Source organism: Amblyomma americanum, chromosome 2 (genome assembly GCF_052857255.1).
Source record: "Amblyomma americanum isolate KBUSLIRL-KWMA chromosome 2, ASM5285725v1, whole genome shotgun sequence".
Lineage (NCBI taxonomy): Eukaryota > Metazoa > Arthropoda > Arachnida > Ixodida > Ixodidae > Amblyomma > Amblyomma americanum.
The window spans coordinates 109,575,831-109,596,803 of NC_135498.1; the positions used below are offsets into that span (position 1 = coordinate 109,575,831).

Sequence of the window (20,973 nt, forward strand, 5' to 3'; positions counted from 1 at the left end):
GACAGCGCCGCGTCCCAGTCTTCAGTTTTTGGGTTGCTGATTCTTGGTATAGCTGGGTTATTTTGGCAAGCCCATGCCTTATGTTATAAAGCTGTCCCACCGCAGAAAGCTCAGTGCAGAGCGTACAAATTTGGAAACATATTGTGTAATTTGACATGATTTATATAAGCATTGAATTCCAATTGTCCTAAAATGACCCCTTGCTCCCGGTTTAGATTTTTGTGCGGTCGAGCTCTATACGTCATTTCAGGAGCACGAGCAGCTTTTTTTTTCTCTTTTCTGAGAAAAAGAAGGCGCTGCAAATGGGTAAGACGATAAGAGCTCGAGCGGCGATGCCCCTACTTTTTGTAGTATAACGAAAAATCTGGACATTGATTTTTATGAAAGATTACTTAATGCCGCTATTTATTGGAGGTAGTAAGAACGTATTTTGTTCGGAATTGGTCTTATTCTCGTAAAAGGGCGCACTTTGAACTAATATCTTTACTGGGCAAGAGCAGAAGTGGGATCCATAAAGGGATGAAGACACCAAAATTTTCGGAGCATGTTTTTGCTCTGGAATGATGCGTACGAAATTTAAAAAAAATACAGATCACCACGTGGAATACGTTTGGCACTGAATAAATAATTTCTAATTGATTTTTCGTTATCCGTGTTTTCAGTTTCGGTTTCAGTTGTCAGACTATTTTTGATGCCACAAGCGAGTATGAGATCAAGTGAGGCATACAAAACTGGAATATAAAACTTTCTTAATTGTTGTAATTCATCCAAACCCTTATGCAAAACTCCTCCAGAACTCAGAATGGCAGCAAGCGAACAAACAGATGTTATATTGCTGCTATTGCATTCCTCATGCTAGAAGATGCTCACTTTTGACGTCACAACCGTCTTTCGATTGCTGAAACTGAACCCGAGACTGCATGTAAGAATAATTCAATTATAATATCGGTAGTGAGCGTAGGAAAAATTCATGTAGTGATTCATGTTTCCTAACTTACGCATCATCCTATGGCGAAAAGACACTACGACAATTTTCTTCGTGTTTGCGAAATGTATCTAGGCTGTCGTTACTGCTGTAAGAGGAAACTGGCGATGGACCGACGACGCTGCGATCGCCACACCTCTTCAGCAGCGAGGATAAGCTGCGTGGCGTGAACTTAGGGCATGTCTACCGTCCTCAGGATATTAAATCCCGTGACAGCATGAGAAGCGGTAGAGGCCACGGGGTCACTTTTCGCAAAGAAGAACCATCAGTTTGAGATACGCCACAGACAAGGAAAGGGTGACAGTAAAATGAAAATTGTCCATAAAACGTGAGGGAGCACGTTTTGAAGAAATTGCTTATTTCTCTTGCCTGCCTGCTAAACGCTATTAATGGAAAAACAAGAACCCTGAAGGAGGTGTGGTATTATGGAAAGTAGATGAAGTCATGTTTTTCTAAAATTTCGTCGCAGTCGCAAAAAACTCAACAGCTGAACCTCAATACGTGCTACAGTTTTAATCCACAACTAGTCTTTTTCTGTATAACCACTGCCGACATATTAATAGTGCGCATTTATTTTCTTTTCCAGATACTTCCCTGTCACTGGGCTCGTGACCGCACGACTCAATTCTATTTATTTTTAAATGTCTGTGTTCAAGCCCAGACAATCTAGACGAACAATTGTACTTTCTACGACTGCCACAATGTGACACATGGCGCTGAACACCATCACAGACAGTATACTCCGATTTGATGCAATATTTAGTTGAATGTAATTTACAGTAGCAACTTCTCTAGATTTTCCTCCTAGCTATCGTTCAGCGGTAGCTAGAAGTCAAACGTAAGTCTGCACAACAAGAACTCGACATCACCATTCCTTGGCTCTCAATTCATAGCGACATTCCAAGAAATAACATTGCCAGTAAAAGTGCTCAATCAGCCAATGGCAGAGGGTACGATTCCCGCATTTTGTTGGTAAAAGGTAATACTTGAGAGGAACGTCCTGTGTTATCCTGAAACGTCACACTGAGTTCAAGAATGCGGATGGCCACTTACACAACATTGACATTTGTTTGTGACTTCGGCGTCCAATGGGCTTTTGTGGGAAGCAGCAGCGTCTTCTCGCCAATACGACGCGTGCAATACCTATAGGGGAGCCACTGAAAGCCGGCCAGCAGCAGCCGTCGTAAGCGTCGGTGCGGCGCTCCCGGCGGCTTCCCGTTGGCACTGCGAAAATGACCAAGTTATGCATGCGGTGATTTTTGGCCTATGGGCGTACTGCTAAGGTAATTTTCTGACGACAGCACGCGAAAGGCAAATGCACTGCATGAGAGTGACCATGTACGTGACGTCACATCTAGCAGAGAGAATGTTGCTGTTTCTCACACGATCGTCGCCGAGCCTTGACAGACGAGGAGCTGATCATTGTACGCCGCCACAGTTATTACTGCCGACTGATGCCGACTGTTTCCAACTAGAATTCCACCGATAAGAAATCAATCTGATTTGTTTAGCATGCGAAGTATTTTCCCTGGTTTACGCTGAAAGTGTAGATTTCTCTCGATTGAGGCAGTCACGTCGGACTTACGAATAACTGTCACTGGTGTGAATCGAAAAGGGAACAAAGGAGGGGAAAGCCTCAGGGTGCTTGCCAACGTTTCGTCAAGAGGTCAAGAAAGGACAAGTCCTCTTGTTGAAACGTTTGCAAGCACCCTGAGGTTTTCCTCTCTCTTCTTCACTTGTGATTTTAAAGAACCATCTTTCTTATCTCTCTCTACCGTTGACACAGTTGTGTGCATGTGAAAACGCAGGTATAGTAAAGCTGGAAGAAAGAAATGCACTTAATATTGGCAAGTTAAATTACTAGCACATATCCGTCGTGGTTAAAAATTTTTTGCTATTAATTTGGTTGCCGCTATTAATTTCTGGCTGCCTTAGCTCAGCCCCACTGATTGGCAGCATCTGCCATCAGAGAACAGTAGCTTATCGCCTATGCGCTGCACCGCGCAGTTTTATGATGACTTGCAGAGATCGAAGAATGCAAAGTCGAGTAGCAGCAACTCCGCATGTATCTGCATTAACCCATTAAAGCTCTCGCGATATACCTCTATGGAGGAGTTCAAGTGTACCCCTCCCCCAGTTTTTTTCTCTGCACTCACCATTAGGCCTGCGTCGCGTGCCCGATCAGCGCGCAAAGCTAAAAGCTCAAAGTGCTTTGAAGGCAGACTTGTGGACAACGCGCTGAGGAAAAATTGGCGATCATTTTCACAGTCATTTGCATATTAGACAAGGTAGTGGAACGATTTAGAACTAGAGAGGAACACTCCTGGTTCCAGTCTTCTTTAAAGAGCATCAGTAGCGTGGTATTGCTTCACATTGCGCTTTCTTCTTTCGTGCACGATACCCTGTCTGTGTCCGCTAGATACCGTAAAGTGCATTCTTCAACACAATTGAGGCGTAATGAAACAAAACATATAAACAGCAACTTAGGTTAGTTCGGCAAACTGTTGTCTGCGTTGTGCGTGGAACAGTTCTGGGCCCTGAAATTCCGTCGCCTAGCGCTCGCACTAGAGCCCCAGGAGCCGCGGTTAAGCTTTCTTCTGCGCGAGCTTCAATGCGTGTAGTTACTATCGCAAAGCAAGCTGAGCCCCAACGTTAAAGAAATGCTTCATTCTGTCGAGTTTTCTTCGCAGACCTCTTAAACCTGCACAAAAATTGCGTTTGGTTTGTTCACTGTAACTCAAGGAAATGTCTGAAAAGTGGCCCACATTTAATTGAAATTAAGCCTTCATAAGGTTTTTTTTATTGGCATATGGCGGAGTTTGTCTTTAAGGGCGCATTGTGTGCACGCAAGGCGAGAATAGGCCTCAGCAGCACAAATGTAAGCTGTTGTGCACTGAGTTAAGGCGTCATAATTATATCCTTCGTCAAGCAGCACAGACAGCTGAGGCAGGCCTTTGGTGAAGGCGCTTCTTTTTATAAGGAAGCCTGCCTGTATCGCTTTCTTCAGCAAGCAGTGGGGAAAATTGTTTCATGACGCTGAGATGCTCTGCCCGGTTTGTCAACGGCAGTCGGTCCACTGCTCCCGTTCGTAGGGGCGTCTAAAAATTCTTATACACTGCCGGCGAGTTTCTGCAGCTGTCTGAACAGCCTATGCAACATGTTTTTCTTTCTTGCATGACTCAAACATTACTTGAGGAAACAGCTCCCACTGGTGGCGATTACCACTCACCACACTGCGCGCAAAAGCGAGGAGAGCGGGCCTCGGCAGCCCCGATAGGGTTTCGCGTCGCGAATGACAGGCGGCGCAAGCACCGCAGAACTCTGGGCTTACAAGGAGCATGGCCAACCTGTTTGATTACCAACACGCATATTGCGGAGATAACACATAAAAAATTTTAACGTAACATACTGCATTTAGATGCAAGTTTTATGTGGGGCGACAGCCAGCTCCACTACAAGCTCGAGTACGTGGCATTGTGTGATGCATTCTTTTAAGCCGTCGTCTGCTTCTCGATAGCCAACGCTTTCCTAGGAGGATAGAGAAGCAGTGAGCCTCTCAGAATTTGGCACTTGCGCCCCCCGACACGACTTCTGGCATGGACGTCTTTTCTATAAATGCACACTAACATTGAAAGGCGGGCAACCGGTCTCGTTTGCAAAAAGCGCGCCTTTTGTTTACTATTATAATTCTATCGACGTTGATTACAACTAAGAATATACACTATCTGGTGAAATAGCCACTTACATTAACATTTTGTGAAACTGTAACGAGGAGCCGCCACTGGAATCCCTAATACAAGTTCCTACTCTCGAGCAATAGGCGGCCGTGTTGGCCAGCTGAGACCTGGACGTTCGAACCACGGCCATTGAATGGGCTAGTCAGGTCGCTGTCAGCCGTGGACTCATAGCCATCTAGCACGGATCATCTGCATTTTGCCTTCTGATGAAATAAAAGCTTTGAAATCCAATTTCTAACCATAAATGTGTTGACTAGGCGTGAAAACGACCACTGAATGCGGAGAGTGACGAAAATGTGAGAAAAGCAATACGCACTCCACAGTAAAAATCGAACGGGATGCAGACATTTATTTTACAAGCTGAACAGCCATGATCCGGCGCTTTGAAGCGAACGCATGAGGAAGGCGATTGAGTGCGTTCGTGGGGAGACTGAAAACTTGCCGAGCTGTCAACTACGCGAGAGTATGTTCGCTTACGCCACTGAAGGCATGCGTGGTATAGTAGAATCGCTAATAATCAATACTACACGCAACGTAAGCCATGGAAATACAAGCGCGTTACGAAAACGCGCAAGAACGAATGGGGACAGGGGGCCAATGCGGCTCGCCTGTGCTTCTCTGGCTTGCCGACAGGCTCCGCAGCGATCGGCGAAAGTTGCAAGTACCTTTAAGAAACATAGATGCGCAAGCTATAATCAATGACCCTCCGAGGTGCGGGTACCGTATTTACTAACGTTTACGCCGGTCACCTTCGATTCAAATCCTATTCCCTAGAACAGCGGATGCAACAAAGGAAAAAAAAAGATGTTTTCGAATGGAGGCCTAGAGCAAAATAAAAGTAAATACTAGAGCTGTGTTCTCTCTGGGCAAAATGTGTAGTCTTCATAAAAAGTTTTGAATGTACATTTGCCACAGTCGGTACATGAATTCTAACGCGATGGCGTTAAAGGCTCATTTCTGCGGAAAATCTGGTGTCGGCGTTGTCGACGTCGGCTTTGTGAGCGAAAAATCACGAGAATGACTGTGGCGGGTGGCGCTCTGACAGAAACCTAGGAGGCAGGTGGGTCACGCGGGGATCACCGCACGGTCACGCGACCTTGCGGCTTCATCACAACCGGCCCCTGAATAGTGAGCAAAGTGCCCACTGTGGCTGGTGGCAGGTAAATTAATGATTGATCGCTCAGGTTGACCAACCTGGGCAGCACAAGGAATACTGCTGGGAGCACCTGCCTTCGGAGAGCACTGGCGCATCACTTAACCGCTTCAACGCCACGCCAGAAGGGGCATGATGACGCCCAGGTATCGATGAATGTATAGTAGAGAATTACTTTTGCATTTATCGGATTAACCCATTTCGCTATTGCGTCCTGCCCTTAAGCAGGAGCTTAAGTGTCCCTTCCAATTTTCATTCAGTTTTCTCACAACACACTCCACCGCCCTCTGCGCCATCCATATCGTATTCCCACTGCGCTTCATGAAGCGTTACTCTGTCTGCTGTTAAGAGAACCTTGAACATCAAAGGAGAGGTGTACGGACTTTGCTAGACGGGATTATTTCGTGCAACAAACCATTCTGCATATCGCTCTAGAGCAACACTGCAAGATGTCTCTGCGACCGCGTTGACAAAGTCCTCTAATCTCCTCCGACGCACGGATCCAATAGCGCTTCTCAGTAGTTCGCTGTTCCAAGCGCGGCGCCATGGCTGCTGACACTCTCCTCGGCTTGCACTTTGCGCTGAAGCCTTACTCTCTCGCCATACCCTCCTCCTTCTACGGTAAAATGTTGGTCCCGTAGGAACCCCTCTCCTGTAGCGTATTAATACGCCCCTGCTATTCACTCTTTCTTCCATGGCAACCACCCTCTCAATAGTTGCCATGCCAGCCGCCCACCGGCTATGCCGACTGCTACTGCTGCTGCTTTCTGGCCTTACGTTTCTCGGTTTCCCCTCGGGAAACCCATGAACTCGCCTTTAATAGCTGCGCTCTAAGACAGAGACAGATATTCTTACTTTATGCGCCAACATCACCAGGGGAAGAAGGGAAGCCGCAGTATACTGACCAACGTTTTGATAGGTCAACCTATCCTCACCTGGGCGATTGTGGTGATCGTCGGCGAGAGTTACGCAGACCGCTTACTAGCAGGTGACAATGCCGATGTGAGGATTAGGGAGAGGTGCGGTTTGGAGGACGGTTTGGAGGAGCAAGTGGTGGATATCAACCTCAGTATACCGGTATTCCTGTTTTGTTTGCTTGTCAGTGTGAGCTCGTCCAGCTTTGCGACCTGACCACTGGGACGGTTGCGCCGCCTGTAGTCCATGATGTGAAAGGTTGTCTGGGCTGCTGACGCGATCTCTCCTGGCACTTAAGCGCAGTTCAGCGCCTACAGTGAATGCTAATCGCGATCAGTCGGAGCTCTTGCCTGACATAAGGTCCCAATCACGTCAACAGACAACCTAGCTGTAGAGAGGGGCTCAAACAGCAGCAGCAAGGTCTCAGGATAGCATTTCTAGAAGCTTGCTGGACGTTCCTAAAAATGGGAGAAGGGCAGCGACTTCTGTTCTTTCGAAAGGTAGGGCAGTTGCGGATGAAAAAAACGATTTGTTCTACTAATATCTGAAGAAAGACTACTGCAAACTTACTTTTTTTAATTGCCAAGGTTCTTCACAGAAGGCTCCCTTCAGCTTCCTGATCCATGTGTGCAACAATGTTTTTATGAGGAATTCACATAGTGCACAGAAGCTCAAATGTAAGGTACAGAGAGAGAGAGAAAAACTTCATTTCGTCAATTAAGGGTTTAAGAAAACTGGAGATCACACACTCAGAACAGGCACTGAGATTAGACGTTTGCCTCTAGCGGGACTATCCTCCTTTCGAAGCATGGTGGAAGCGCCCGCTAAGGAAGGTGGTTAGCTCACTGAGGTTAACGAAAGTTATGGCATAATAGTGCTTGGCTTGATGTCGTAGAGCAAAGACGCAGTATAGGAAAAAAAATACGGATTAAAGCCGCGAAACTAAGTAAGAGCATGAAATGCACACACAAATTTTGCACGCACGCAAAGTCAGGCAGCCGGAAAGACCGAACTTGCCCAACCGCAGTGATACCCTGAGTTTTCTCTTCAAACGAAGGATCCCTTACAGCAGTGTTGAACATGTAGGCCTGTTGAGACACACTGGTTACTGCGTAAGAGGTTGCGGTAAACTCTTCACTTTGCAGTAGAAAACGAACCACCTTTGCAGGCTGAGTGTTCGGAACTGAGTTTGCCCCCGAAATAGCGCAGCGGGGTTTGCGGAGCCTCCTCCAGGCACACAACCCTGTGGAAACGGGGCGGCGGGCCAGGGGTAGTTTGTGCCCATTTTTGCCGGTGGGTGTCCGGCGGTGGGCTTTGTGGGATACACTCGCATCGCACCCTCCCCCGTCTCCCGCGCTAGCCGCGATCGTGACTTCCACGTTGCGCGCTGCCCACCAGGAATGTGGAGAGCAGGCACCCCTGAGACTATACTCATTTCCGCCCAGCACTGAAGTGACGTCACGGCAGCGCGCTGCCTTCTGCGGAGAGGGTTTCATGCCTAAGCTTCACGGCAACGATTTGCTGCTAGGGAGGCAATTACCCAGGGGATAAAAAGGGGAACTCGCGGCTGGAATGGGACTCTCGCCGCCGGACCTGACCTGACTGCTCCGAGGAACCCTTTCGCTGCCCGCCGGCCCCCGAACCCAACGCCGGTCGACGTCAACGACTTAGTGAGCTGCTGAAAATCTATTTTACGAATAGAACATTCTTCCGCAGTGTGCTTTGCTCCGCGTTAGGATAATAAACTTTTTCCTAGCGTGCCCTGCCGTCGCCTATTTCGTCCGGACCTGCCGTGGCTGCGACTCTGCGCCACGGGTTGGGGATATGTGTTGCGTACTTGAATAACGCCTGCGTGTAGCTGGCACGGAAGGACGCTTCCCCGGCCGGCTGGACGCAGTGACCCCATAGCTTCGAACCAACAAACTCCCGCAGCCGAAGCGGACGCCCAGACACAGAGTGATTACGTGCAGTGAAGGCAAAATCATTAGTGCATCATCGTGACCGTTCGACATCAACGCAGGTTGCGCACTAAGAAATGAAACGGAGACGCGCGTCCAAACGCTGATTCTACAAACACAGAATCTGAAAAGGTTCGAGTGAAACTCTGAGACTCGGTTCGAATACCTGTCGCGAGCCAGCCTCCAACGGACTAATGGTGACTTCCAATCGCAGAGTTGGAGCACTTCTGGAGCAACGTTTCCTGCTCTTTTCGGAGCAACTGTATTCTAAACGCAGATCTGAGGCACGAATGAATCTTCCAGTCGTAGAAAGGGAGCGGTTGACGAGCCGAGATTGCTCCTTGGAGCAGTCGGGACTGCTCCGCCGAAATCGGTGGATCCGACCGGAAGTTTGCGTGACATTCTTTTCCAGCGGCGATAGCGGCGCCCTACATGCTCTGGCCTGCATGCTCTGGCCAATCGCATTTTCAGGTCGCGCGCTCTGCGCCGGATTCAGGCGCTCTGTCACAGAGCGTGCAGACCACTCCGAGCCTGCGATTAGAATTCACCATTAGATACGTATACAATATGCAACGAGGAATAGAATGACACCCCCTACAACGATGTACGACGAACGGTTGCGTCACATTTTTTATGTTAAAATTGGTTTTTGAGGAAAAGAAAAGGTGAAGTAACTGGCTCACTTCTCGGCTAGAAGCTCAGCCGCGCTTTAAAGGGCAACTGCATATATTTTAGAAAATGACGAGCTTAAAGGGGTCAAATGTGTGACACTTTCGGGTAAAGCATGCCAAGTCCTTTGGGCAAGAATTTAAAATGGTTACGTAGTCGACGATAAAAATCGCGTTGGCCTTCAAGCTTCTCCGCAGAGCAAAGCCCCAGGTCGGGAGCGCATGATGACGTCATTGAAAGTACCGGTATATTTGCAACTCATACACGCTTATTTAGAAGGGGAAAAAACCAACGTCACCGAACGCAAAGCCCCCCCGAGAGTGAGTTTGGTGGCATCAAACGATGCACGGTGGAGTGTGGTTGACGGATGCGGTAGTTTGAAATCTTGCCCTCCGTAACCGAACTTACCCGCACCACTCCGTTGCTTCGAAAAGCAGCCCAGAATCGAATAATCGATTGCGTCACTATTTTAAATGCTAGCGCAAAAGCACTTTGCCAGGTTTACCTACTTCCTATAGAGATTTGAATCTTCGAATTTCGTGGAGTTCGCAAAAAGTGATGCATTGCCCAATAAGAGACCTGCTAGAGAGTCTGGGAAGGCATACAATTGAAGGCGCATAACTAGTTGGTTCGAATCGTTGTAACAAGCTAGCCTCCGACTCGTCTAGAACATGTAAGTTATATGCAACGATAAATTCTAAGATATCACCCGGAACGTTGTACTACAAACGGCTGCTTACAATTTTGGTGCGAATGTAGTCTGCAAAACTGGGCCACGTTAAGATCAGCCAGTGGGGGTACATAGAATAATAATAATAATATTATTAATAATAGGTTTTTGGGGAAAGAAAATGGCGCAGTATCTGTCTCATATATCGTTTGAAACCTGTACCGCGCCTTAAAGGAAGGGGTAAAGGAGGGAGTGAAAGAAGAAAGGAAGACAGAGGTGCCGTAGTGCCGGAATAATTTCAACCACCTGGGGATCTTTAACGTGCACTGACATCGCACAGAACACGGGCGTCTTAGCATTTTGCCTTCATTAAAACGCAGCCGCCGCGGTCGGGTTCGAACCCAGGAACTCCGGACCAGTAGCCAAGCGCCCTAACCACTGAGCCACCGCAGCGGGTGGGGTATATAGAGACGAACGAAATTTGCATGGTTTGAAATGGCAGTGCTCGGCTTGTTGTGAGTGTCCTACGGCCGCTTGAGGAAGTCACCATATTTTGCTTGCCACCGCGGGAATATTCAGTGCCATCTGCGAGTACACACCAACATACTAATTGGCTAGCAGGCTTTCGGTTTTATAATGACGCTAGACGGGCAGTTAATATTGAGGCGAATAAAGTACTTAGTGTTCCCAGGGTCTCGTACGGAACACTGCGAACACCGATAACCATGCCAATAGAAGTCGTTGCTTTGTGCACAACTGTGTGTCTTTATTCCGGGCTCGGTCAAAAGTCCTTGCGAAACGTAGACCAGAAGTCGCAGCTGTCTCGGCCGGCGTTCATCTGACTCGACTCTGGGCAGCCGAATGCCTTGGCGAAGTGCGCTGAGTTGCGCAGAGGGTTGTTGATGCTGTGGAAGAAAACACAATCTAATTAGATCAGGTACGCAGCGCAGTTTATTGCCTTATATTGGCTCACTACACCCTAGAGTTCGAAGGAGAGTGTTCACGATCATTTCACACCGAGACACTTTTCAACGAGCTTAAAGGGACACTGATGACAACTCCATCCAGTTTTGTTCTTAATAGAAGTCGATTCTGTTGCTATTTCTTGGTACGTTGATATCACTCCGGCATTGAATGACGCAATTTAATTATCATCATCATCAGCCTGATCACTCCACTCCAGGTCAAAGGCCTCTTCCATGGCTCTCTAAATAGCCCATGTCCTCTGCCAGCTGCGGCCACCGTGTCTCCGCAAATATCTCATGTGCTCATCATTCTGCCGCCCCTTGCTACGCTTGTTCTCTTGGAATCTACTCCGTTACCCTTAAGGACCATCGGTTATCTTGCCTACGCATTACATACCCTGACTAAGCCTATTTCTTCCTTTTGATTTTGACTGGATGTCTTTAACCCACGTTCGTTCCCTCACCCATTGCGCCCTGTTCCGGTCTCTTAACATTACTCTGAACATTTTTAAAGCGAGAGCCTTTAATGGGTCATACTCGCGTCTGACAGTTACATTTTAGGTCACGTGACCTAGGTCACGTGTCCTTGTGATGTCACGGGGTCTCTCTCCCACGCTTGCTCACGCCAGGTGTTTTTCTCCTCTGTCGTGAAAGGAATTCCAGCATGGCAAATTCAAATCAGTGCAATGAGTCGCAAACGGCTTTCACCTTCCCGCGGTTAAGAGATAGGCCTAAGTGCCCCCAACATGTTTCCATAGCTTTCTGCGTTGCCCTTAAGCTGAACCCTTTTCGTTACCTTCCACGTTTCTGCTCCGTAGGTGAACGCCGGTAAGATACAGCTGTTATATACTTTTCTCTTGAATGATAATGAGGGATATTGATAACTGTCATTAATGCTCTGAGAGAACATCCAATAAGTGCTCCAGCTCATTCTTATTCTTCTAGTTATTTCCCTCTCATAATCCGGATCAGCGGTCACTACCAATTGTGAAGTGCTGTTGCCACCTGAGGCTGTTAAAGACTGCTTTGGTACAGCCACCGCTCTGTTCTGCCTGTACAACATATTGACAATGCTTCCTGTCACTTGAGTCAAACAACGTCTACACTAAAAAAAAAAACAACTCAGTTATCATCGCTTTGAAGCAAATGGCGGCATAGCCTAGCTTGTCGAATCCGCCTCGAATTCAGTGTCTACTCAATGCAGGTTACTTGCGAAATCGATCGGTGATGGCGATATATGTATTTGTGCTTTGTTATTATCTTGTGAAATCTCTGCTTTCAATGAAAGTGACGTCTTGGTCATTCAAATGCAGTAACCTATTCAGGTTCAGTTCAGTTTGTCGTCCTGACCAATGTCTTTAATTTTGACATAGTTATTTGCCAAAAACAAAAAAATCGGTGATGATGTTGCTGTGTGAAAGTATCGAAAACTTCACGCCATTATAAGTCGCTCTTTCTTATATAGGTACAGTACTTATATTATGTTGCGTTTCTTTTGAATAGGCATGCTCGAGCACCCTTCAGAAAACAGTCAGCGTACATGGCGTCTTCTACGCCTATTTGGATCGTGCAGGACTGCAAGCGATTGGAGGACACAGGTGAACTGGACAACAAAACTAATATAGGGCACTTTTATGGGCAGCCGCACAGGGCGAGGAACGGTGTTTGATCACAAATCCTACACATAGTAAAGCTTCGCTTCCGTATTAAAAAAGTGCATTCATGCTATTCAAGTCCATCCATGTAACAATGACAAGGGATGAAATTCTGTTTCCTCGTAGTATTTTACGACTTGCTTAAAATTCCCGCTGAAAGTGTGGCACGTCTAGATATCTATCGCATGTGAGTGTTAACTCGCCAGCTTAATGCACTGCAGGCTACTTCCAATAATATACAGGCGTATGACAGCAATGCGCGCACTTAAGCGAAAAATGGTCCACAAACCCGGTATCTGCAATTTCATTTCAAGGCTTAATCAGTATTAGATTGGCATGAAGGAAGAAAATTCGCTTCTGATCGAAGAAATTCCTGAATGATTTTTTCGTATCTAAATATTGTAAATATCTTAATTCCTGTTTGGCTCCAGTATTAGTTAATAGTTCGCAGCATGCTACTTGCGGTTTTCAACCACAAGGACACATGAATACTCAGGATACACGTCTGTGTATACTGAGTAGGTGGCGAGACTGCCCCTTTCCAAATGATTTTAAAGCGAAAGCTCTAAGGACTCGTTAAGCCGAAAATCCGGCGTCGTCGGCGCCAGCCGTAAGCGAAAAACACAGAAGTTGTTGCCTGGCATGGCAGCTTGGCACCGCTAGATGGATGGATTGAAGAGAGAAGCGTCCCCTTTGAAACGGGGTGATGGCAGTTGCCACAATGCTCAGTTTTTTTCTTTATTTTAGTTTAACTGGGTTGTAAGTTGTTACTGAAATACGCTAATTTCTTTAAATACGTCATTCTACACTTCTAACTTTATGTAGCCTCTCTGCATTTAAGCCACCGATCTTCCATTCGCTTTTACCTAACTTCCACTATAGATTTATTAACACGACCGTTGTTACCGCTAAACCATAGTGCCTCAGGAAGAGTGACTGTGCCTGCCTCGACATCGGGATGGATACCATCACATATGAGTATGAGGCGTTCTATTGCTTCTGCAGATTTACCACACCAGCACATGCGTCATCTTCTTAGTTAAATTTCTTTTTGTAGCTGCGCGTTCTAAGACACCCTGACCTAGCTTCAAAGAGTAGGGCACTGCCTCTTTGAGTTATAAAACGCTTCCTTCCTGATCTGCCTTTCCCAGTGTCCATATTGGAACACACTATGGTTCTTTTCCATTGAATTTATCCAATTTTTTCCTGCCGCGCTTTTACCCTGTCGTTTAATGTTCTTTCTTTCTCCGTCGTCGTGTCTGGCATACTTACTGGCTAGCTTTCTAGTTATTTTCCGCCAATGTGAGTCAATGCTCTTTCTGTATAGATACTTAAATACCTTAACTGCCCACCTGTTATCGTGCGATTTCCCACAAGCGTTCTTCATATACTATTTTACTCCGCGCTTCCTGCGCTTTGAACGATGCTCAGCCCATAACTCCCTGTACTTCTTCGCTAGCGGTTTTCCCGTGGGCACCTAGTGCTAACTAGTGTAGTGGCGCCGGTATACGGCGCCCACCAGAACTGAGACCCGCCGCAGAGCGCCGTTGTGCCAACAGATCGCGCGAGATGCGGCCTGCGCTATAGTCCGATACAACTCAAGAACGAAGCGGTAAATATTATTACTAAGCTTTTATTTGTCATACATTCTTTATACACATGCGGGCCTGCCGAAGCCACAAGGGGCTTTAAGGGCAGTGTCCGGCAGCGGAGGGCACCATTCCAGTGTAACTCATACGAATTACACAAAAGTACAGGACAGAAGTATAAAAGAAGACTATTTGTATACGTCAGAAATGCTCAAGTACATGACTCAAGTACATGCTCAAGTACAGACTATTAGTATATAACAAAAATACTAACTCTAATCTATTTTCTGGTATTCAAAGAAAATGTGGAATATGGGAGTCTATTTAGTGCTGAAAAAACATACTCCCTTACTCGTTCACCATATTTTGTGCGAGCACTCGGTACGAGAAGACGATCGCTTGGGCTTCAGACTTGTATTGGTTGGCACTCAAAACAATATTCTCTTGTCCATACGTATCTTGGTACAATTGTTTAGGAGAATAATATTTGTATAATAGCAAAAAAATCAGCATGGCTACCAATAGAGAGGGCATGGAGCACAGATTTTTATTATTCTCAAGACTCAGTCGACGTTAATATGCCAGAAGGTTGAAGAGAAAAAAACCTAATTCCGTAACGTAGCACACTGTAGATAGTGCTATGCACAATCTGCCTTCGTACGCGTATAGGGCAAAGTGATTTGATTGAATGTAACAAACAGGCGATTCTAAGCAGTTTGGTGCAAACGCAGGAAAGGTGGCTATTCCTTGACATGTCGGCGTCGAATAAAATTCCCAAGTATTTTACTACTGAAACGTATTCAAGAAGACAACATTTACATCTAGTGCAGATGTGCCGATGTAAAAATGAAGTTTTCAGCTGTACAGGATTTGAAAGATTTTGAAAACAAATTAGATCGGTTTTATAGAATTGATAGTGATTAAATCGTTATAAAACCAATCCATGACAAGATCGCAGTCTATAATGAGTTCGCAATGCCCCTCCAAAGAGCTCCTCCAGCCAATGGCGCCGACCGAATCTCCCCCTTGACCGATCCCTTTGGGCCGGCTAGCATTAGTTTGCAGGGAGTGCCAGATGAATGAGGAATTACGACGCCTTAGTCGGAATAACTGCGGTGTCATGAAACTCGGACGACGATATTGGCTGGAGGGCCTCTTTCGAGGAGCATTTGCGCTTCGTTCTTGAGTTTTATCCGACTATAGCAACATTAGGGCCTGCGCCGCAGTGTTGCTGTTTCCCAAGTGATATGCAGAGGACTCAGACCGCTGAAGGGAGGCATTAAAACTATGGCGCCACACTCTTAAGCGGAGCTTAAACAACTCCAAATTTTTCCTCCTAGAGACTGCTTGACTGTTTTTTCTTGGAAGCGGCCACAACAAAGGGCAGAACTTGTCTCGACGCTTCGACATTTTCCTTGCGCATTGCTAATATTGTGTTTACATGGACAAATTTGTTCCACTTATTGATAAATCATTAGTGGATTTCTAGTGCACTGAGCATTTGTGCCTTCCGCGTGTGCTCAAGCTTTGATCCTTTTTCGAAAAGAAAAAATTCGTTAGCCGCGCGATACATCACTTGAGAGCTCTTGGCCAATCACAGATGAAGACGAGAGAGAAAATCGAGGGCAAGTGTAAAAGCCCAGAGGTGGAATCCACAGCGAGAGTCGGTGGTAACTAATAAGCACAAAGCCAGCTTCCTGCTACTCAAATTCAAATTGAAATTCAAATTTATTTTGCCACCATGGTACAGATGACGGCGGGGACCCGTAGTAAAAGCTGCCGTTTGACAGCTTGACAAGGCCACGGGCCCCCACTTTGACAGCAATACAGTAAAGAAATAAAGAAAATACAATACAATACAATAAAGAAAATAAAAAAAATACATATAGCAGAGCTGTTATCCGGTTACAGTAGTCAGCATAAAATCAACAGCATTGTCCTGGCTGGAAAGAAAGCTTACAATGATGGTGAAAGAAAGAAGAATTAGGTAGACAAATCACAGAAAAAGGTTAGGTGTAGTGTAAAAAAAAAATACTCGAACAGTTTGTGGCGTGTTGTGTTTTGGAGATCAATATCGTTTTGTGCGAGTTTGTTAAGAAGCCGTGGTAGTTTATTTTCTAATGTTTGATTACCATAGAAAGTTCTGTATGTTTTTACGTTCCATTGTGCTATATTTCTTGTGCTGTACATTGCATCTCGTTTTTCTAAACCAGCTAATTTTGATAGAAAAGATATGTTCTTCAACACCTCAGGTGAGCCATGTCTACTCTAGTGGGTAGAAAGTAATTTTATGGCCGCGGGTTGAACCGGTCGATATATGTTGGATGCCTTAAAATGCACTTTGCTAAACTTCCTGGTTTGCACAGAAAGTTTGCAGGCAATGTTGCTGCGTTGGGGGCATACCAGAAAGTTATAAAACAAGCAGGCCAAGACCCGGACGCGAAATCTTATCGTCAAAGCCAATCACAGCCTTTCCACAGAGTGCAGTATAGATTTTTATACATTAGCAGATTCTTATAGATTATCAAAACAGTTAATTGGATCATATCTCGGAGACGGGCATGTAGCCATGCCTTAACTTCCTCAACGGTATAAAAACAGGCGCAGAAGTGCTGGTTGAGTTTTTTTTTTTTCCAGTCAGGAGTACAAATGCAATACTCATTTATTTAGCTAAGCTTAAATAAATACGAAAATTCCTCACGGCATGAAAATAAATGAACATTTTTTTGTTTAGTTACCGCTCCAGCTTGCGCATTTGGCACTGACGGGACCACTCTTCGTCCGAAGAAAACAAAAATTTCTGCGAGGCAGCCTCGCAACATGGAAATTTTTACTGCAGATACTGATCCAGGGCGTGAACAAGCACTAATCTTTACCTCTTTTATTTATAATTGAAAGCACTTTCTGATCTGAATGTATGACATTTTTATTTTCAATAAGTACGTTCCTCACATGCCTAAGTAAAAACGGAGCTTCAGACGTGTGGTCAGTAATAATTAAAACACAGTCCATTGTTCAGAGTACTCTTCGTGCAACAGTCTTTTGATTGGAGTGTAGAATGTGTAGGAGAGTATGGGGGTGAAATCAAAGCCTGTGAGGTGGCCATGAGCTTTTGGCGCTCGGCGACCTCTATGGTTCGTCTCAGTACCCGGCGTTGTTTCTGCGGGACGGAGCTGACCGACGCGGCCTCCCACTGTGCGAAGTTCGAGATCCGCCAGAACTCCGGGCCTTTGTCGCGTGGACATTCGTATAGGAGAAGTTTCGTGGGTACAGTTTGCGTTTGGGTGAGAACTGTGGCAAAATAATGGAGTTAATGTAGGGCTTGGTGAAGGTAGTATTCTCGCCCCCAAAGAAAGGGCATTTAAAATCATGCAAGGTGGTTAATACCGCAGATACCGCGAAATTGGCGTCATAGATGAAGTTTTAACTAAACGCTTATACAAAAAATAATTCAGGAAATGCACGATTCACAGCTTATTTTTGGATCATGATAGTCATGAGACACATGCAGAATTTTCAAATGTTCGCGCCAAAATTGCCTCCTGAAAAGTTAGTCATAAGCTACACTGCCAACAATATATAGAAGCTTCTACCAGCCGGCATCGCCAACAGCATCGCCCCGAATACGAAAAGAAACTTGTGTCCACGATTTGGCAATACGGACCTTGTGACCGTAAAATAGTGTTTTCCATACAGGGCGTTGCTAACTAGCTCTCAGAGGTATGATAACTCAAAAGGTTTTAACTCTCTTCTGTTTTAAGTATCATGAGGGTGTATCAGGACACGAACGCACAAAGAAATTTTTACCAATAGGACGTCATATGTGCAGCAAGTGGTGCAATTGTTAGCAAAACTGCGCACAAATAGAGCACCGCTAAATAACAGCACAGGTAGAAACAGCCCGAATGAAAACAGCACGCCGGGCAGAACAACACACCGAAAAAGCAGCACGACGACAGAAGAGCACAGGGGAAAAAAAGCAGAACGGCACAACAGCACATCGGAGTAGTGCAGATTTGCTGGAGGGGTGAACAATCCTAGCCATAACCGCAAACGGTAAATCACATTTTGTGCGGCAGCGAGCTTTGGAGTAAGCGAGTGCTCGTTTCGCAGGCTCAATAAGGAACAGGATAGGGTAATGTTTGCAATATCAAATATCGACTTTTTTGGCGGGTAATGGACTGAATAACGATGAAGTAGTTGTTCTGGAAGCATCAATTCTGCAGGTTGACCATCATGCTGCTGAATTCTTGCAAATACGCCCGACGCAGGGTTCTGGGTGTAACAAAAGTTCTTATTCTTCAAAAAACAGGATGTCTGCCTTTGAAGCTGCAGAAATTTTGTTTTGAGCGAGCTACAAGGCCTTCATACAATAAAAATAGCCAGTATGTGAACTTACTTTTAACGATGGCAGGATAACATGAGCCGATATTTCGCCAAATTTGACTCTTTTGTTTAAAAGTTACTATAAGAAAACTTAACACAGGTGGGAGCCTACTGAAGCAGAGTTGTATAATAAACGCAGGGAATTTCCTTCCACAGGATGTTCATTACCCAATCGGGCCAGAAGATTTGGAGGGTAAGCAAAAGAAAGAATAAGGATTTGGGGCAAATAAGACAAGATAAACTACCCGCGGCATTCGACCGCAGAGCAGATGCCAGGGCAATTTTAACCCTCGGTTGTGCAGATTTTCTTACATAATACAGAAAAAACGATCATTGAAGCCATGTAAACAAAGGCTACATAACTACTAGTTCTGTCGTATGCACCGTTAAAATAACTCTTTTCCTCAATGGATGAGCCTACTTTGCTTTTTAATAAAGGAGTGAAACGAGCACTCACTAACTCCTAAGGTCGTTGCCGCATGCGTTGTGATTTATTGTTTGCGGCTGTGGCTATGGTAGTACATCCTTCCTGTAGCGCTGCAGTTTACCCTGATGTGCTGTTTTGTCGTCCTGATTTTTCTCTGCGTTCTTATGTCGTCGTGCTGCTATTTGGCTGTGCTGATTTGTCGCTAGGCCGTTTTGTCCGGCGTTTTGTTTTTACAAGTGCTGCTTTTTCCCTGTCCTGTTTTGTCTGCATGCTGTTTTTTTCGCTGTGCCGTTTTCCCGTGCTGTTTTATGGTTTTGCGGTTTTTCCGCGCTGTTTTGACGTGTCTTGTTTTTTGTGTCCCCACGCACAATCACCTTCCTCGAGGTTTTATGGTTTACAGTAACGAGGGTAACGTGAATGCATCTGCTGCAGACGTTAGTGAAAAAACGGATTGATAATTGCTCGCCTAAAAGGAGGGTAGAGATCTGAACAAAATAGTACATGTTTCAAAATTAGCCCGGCGTAAACGCAATAAAATTTCAATTTGGAAATTCTAAGAATAACTATGATACTCTATGATGCTAAATTTGAGCGCAGCTGTGCAGGTGTTTTCATTTGGCGATATATTGAGCTTAAGAAATAGACAGAGACGTGTATGTATGTAAAGTTACAAAGCACCGTATTTTCTATGGACAGTTTCTGTAGGTAATACTCGTCTCCCAGTCTGAATGTAATAAAGGCGGCATTGTGGTCAGAAAAAGAACGGAGATGTGTTCAAGCTGCTGCGCGCAGCACATTTCACAGCACCGCCCACCAACGAAGCGGAGCGTTGCGCGACTGCGCGAGTCAAGGCATGCATGCGCGTGCCGCCGTAGCTAGACCTCGCCTCCCTAGCGATCTACCTCCGCACATGGAGAATGGCGATAACGGCACGCTAAGGGTGCGCATCACTCAGGCGCCATCTAGCAGCGAGAGGCGCTACTTTCGTTTGCCTGGCACAACCGGTCTCGAGGGGAGCACACTCGCTCACCTCCCTTCCTCTCGCGGTTGGTTACGCCGACGAGGACGGCGAAGCGGCTCAACCCAAGAATGTGTGCATAAGTGCCGCGCTCTACAAAAGGAGATTTCTAGATAATACGGTCATTAGTAGAAAAGGTTAGCACGAGTAACAGACAACCCAAAGAGCAAAATCGAGCCGCCCGGCACATCAGTCTGCTAACACACCGATAGCGACAGTGGCAGGGCATTCCCACTTTTGTAGCGATAGCTACATTACAGTAGCATTTCGAACCTTCAGCGTGGCGGCGCCGCCACCCCATGGCTGCGCCGCCACGCTGTCACGTGGTTGGTCGCGTGGTGCAGAGAAGCTGCCGGCGGCGCGGCGCCGTGCCTGATCACGTTGGTCACGTGACCAGCCAGGTTATGTGGAGCAGCTGCTGCTGCTGGCGCCGTGGCGCGCCGGCGAAACCGAGCTGCAACAGCTTTGCGCATGCGGCGTGTCGAGTGGGACGACGATGAAGAAGGAACGCCCAGCGAAACGGAGTGGCGAATGACTGACTTTGCAATTCAACTGAGCAAGTTCCGCCCAGCCAGCTGTAGCTATCGCGTCACTCAAGGTTTAACCAGAGCCAAACCACCGTCAATTTTTTTTTTCTTGGGGGGGGGGGGGCGGTCAAATTTAAATTCTTTATTTATCCATAAAAACACAATAAAATTTTGTATAGCACAGTCTTGACCCGTAGCTGCAAGCTAGTTGTGGGTCCAAAAAATGAAATTCTATAATGCAGGCACTTCGTCACATGCACAATAAAAACTTGGAAGTATGGAGAGCGGAATATATACGTAATAAAAATGACAAAAAGAA

At 46.0% G+C, this 20,973-nt stretch overlaps 1 protein-coding gene across 1 annotated transcript in view; it reads right to left on the reverse strand.

The window, feature by feature from the left end:
• Positions 1-10,832: 10,832 nt before the first annotated feature.
• LOC144118958 (phosphate-regulating neutral endopeptidase PHEX-like) overlaps positions 10,833-20,973 on the reverse strand; it is a 47,539-nt gene continuing 37,398 nt past the window's right edge. Inside the window, exon 22 of the mRNA XM_077651717.1 lies at positions 10,833-10,992. Within this exon, the coding sequence (XP_077507843.1) occupies positions 10,869-10,992 (124 nt within the window). The 3' untranslated portion in view covers positions 10,833-10,868. The remainder of the gene's footprint in view (positions 10,993-20,973) is intronic.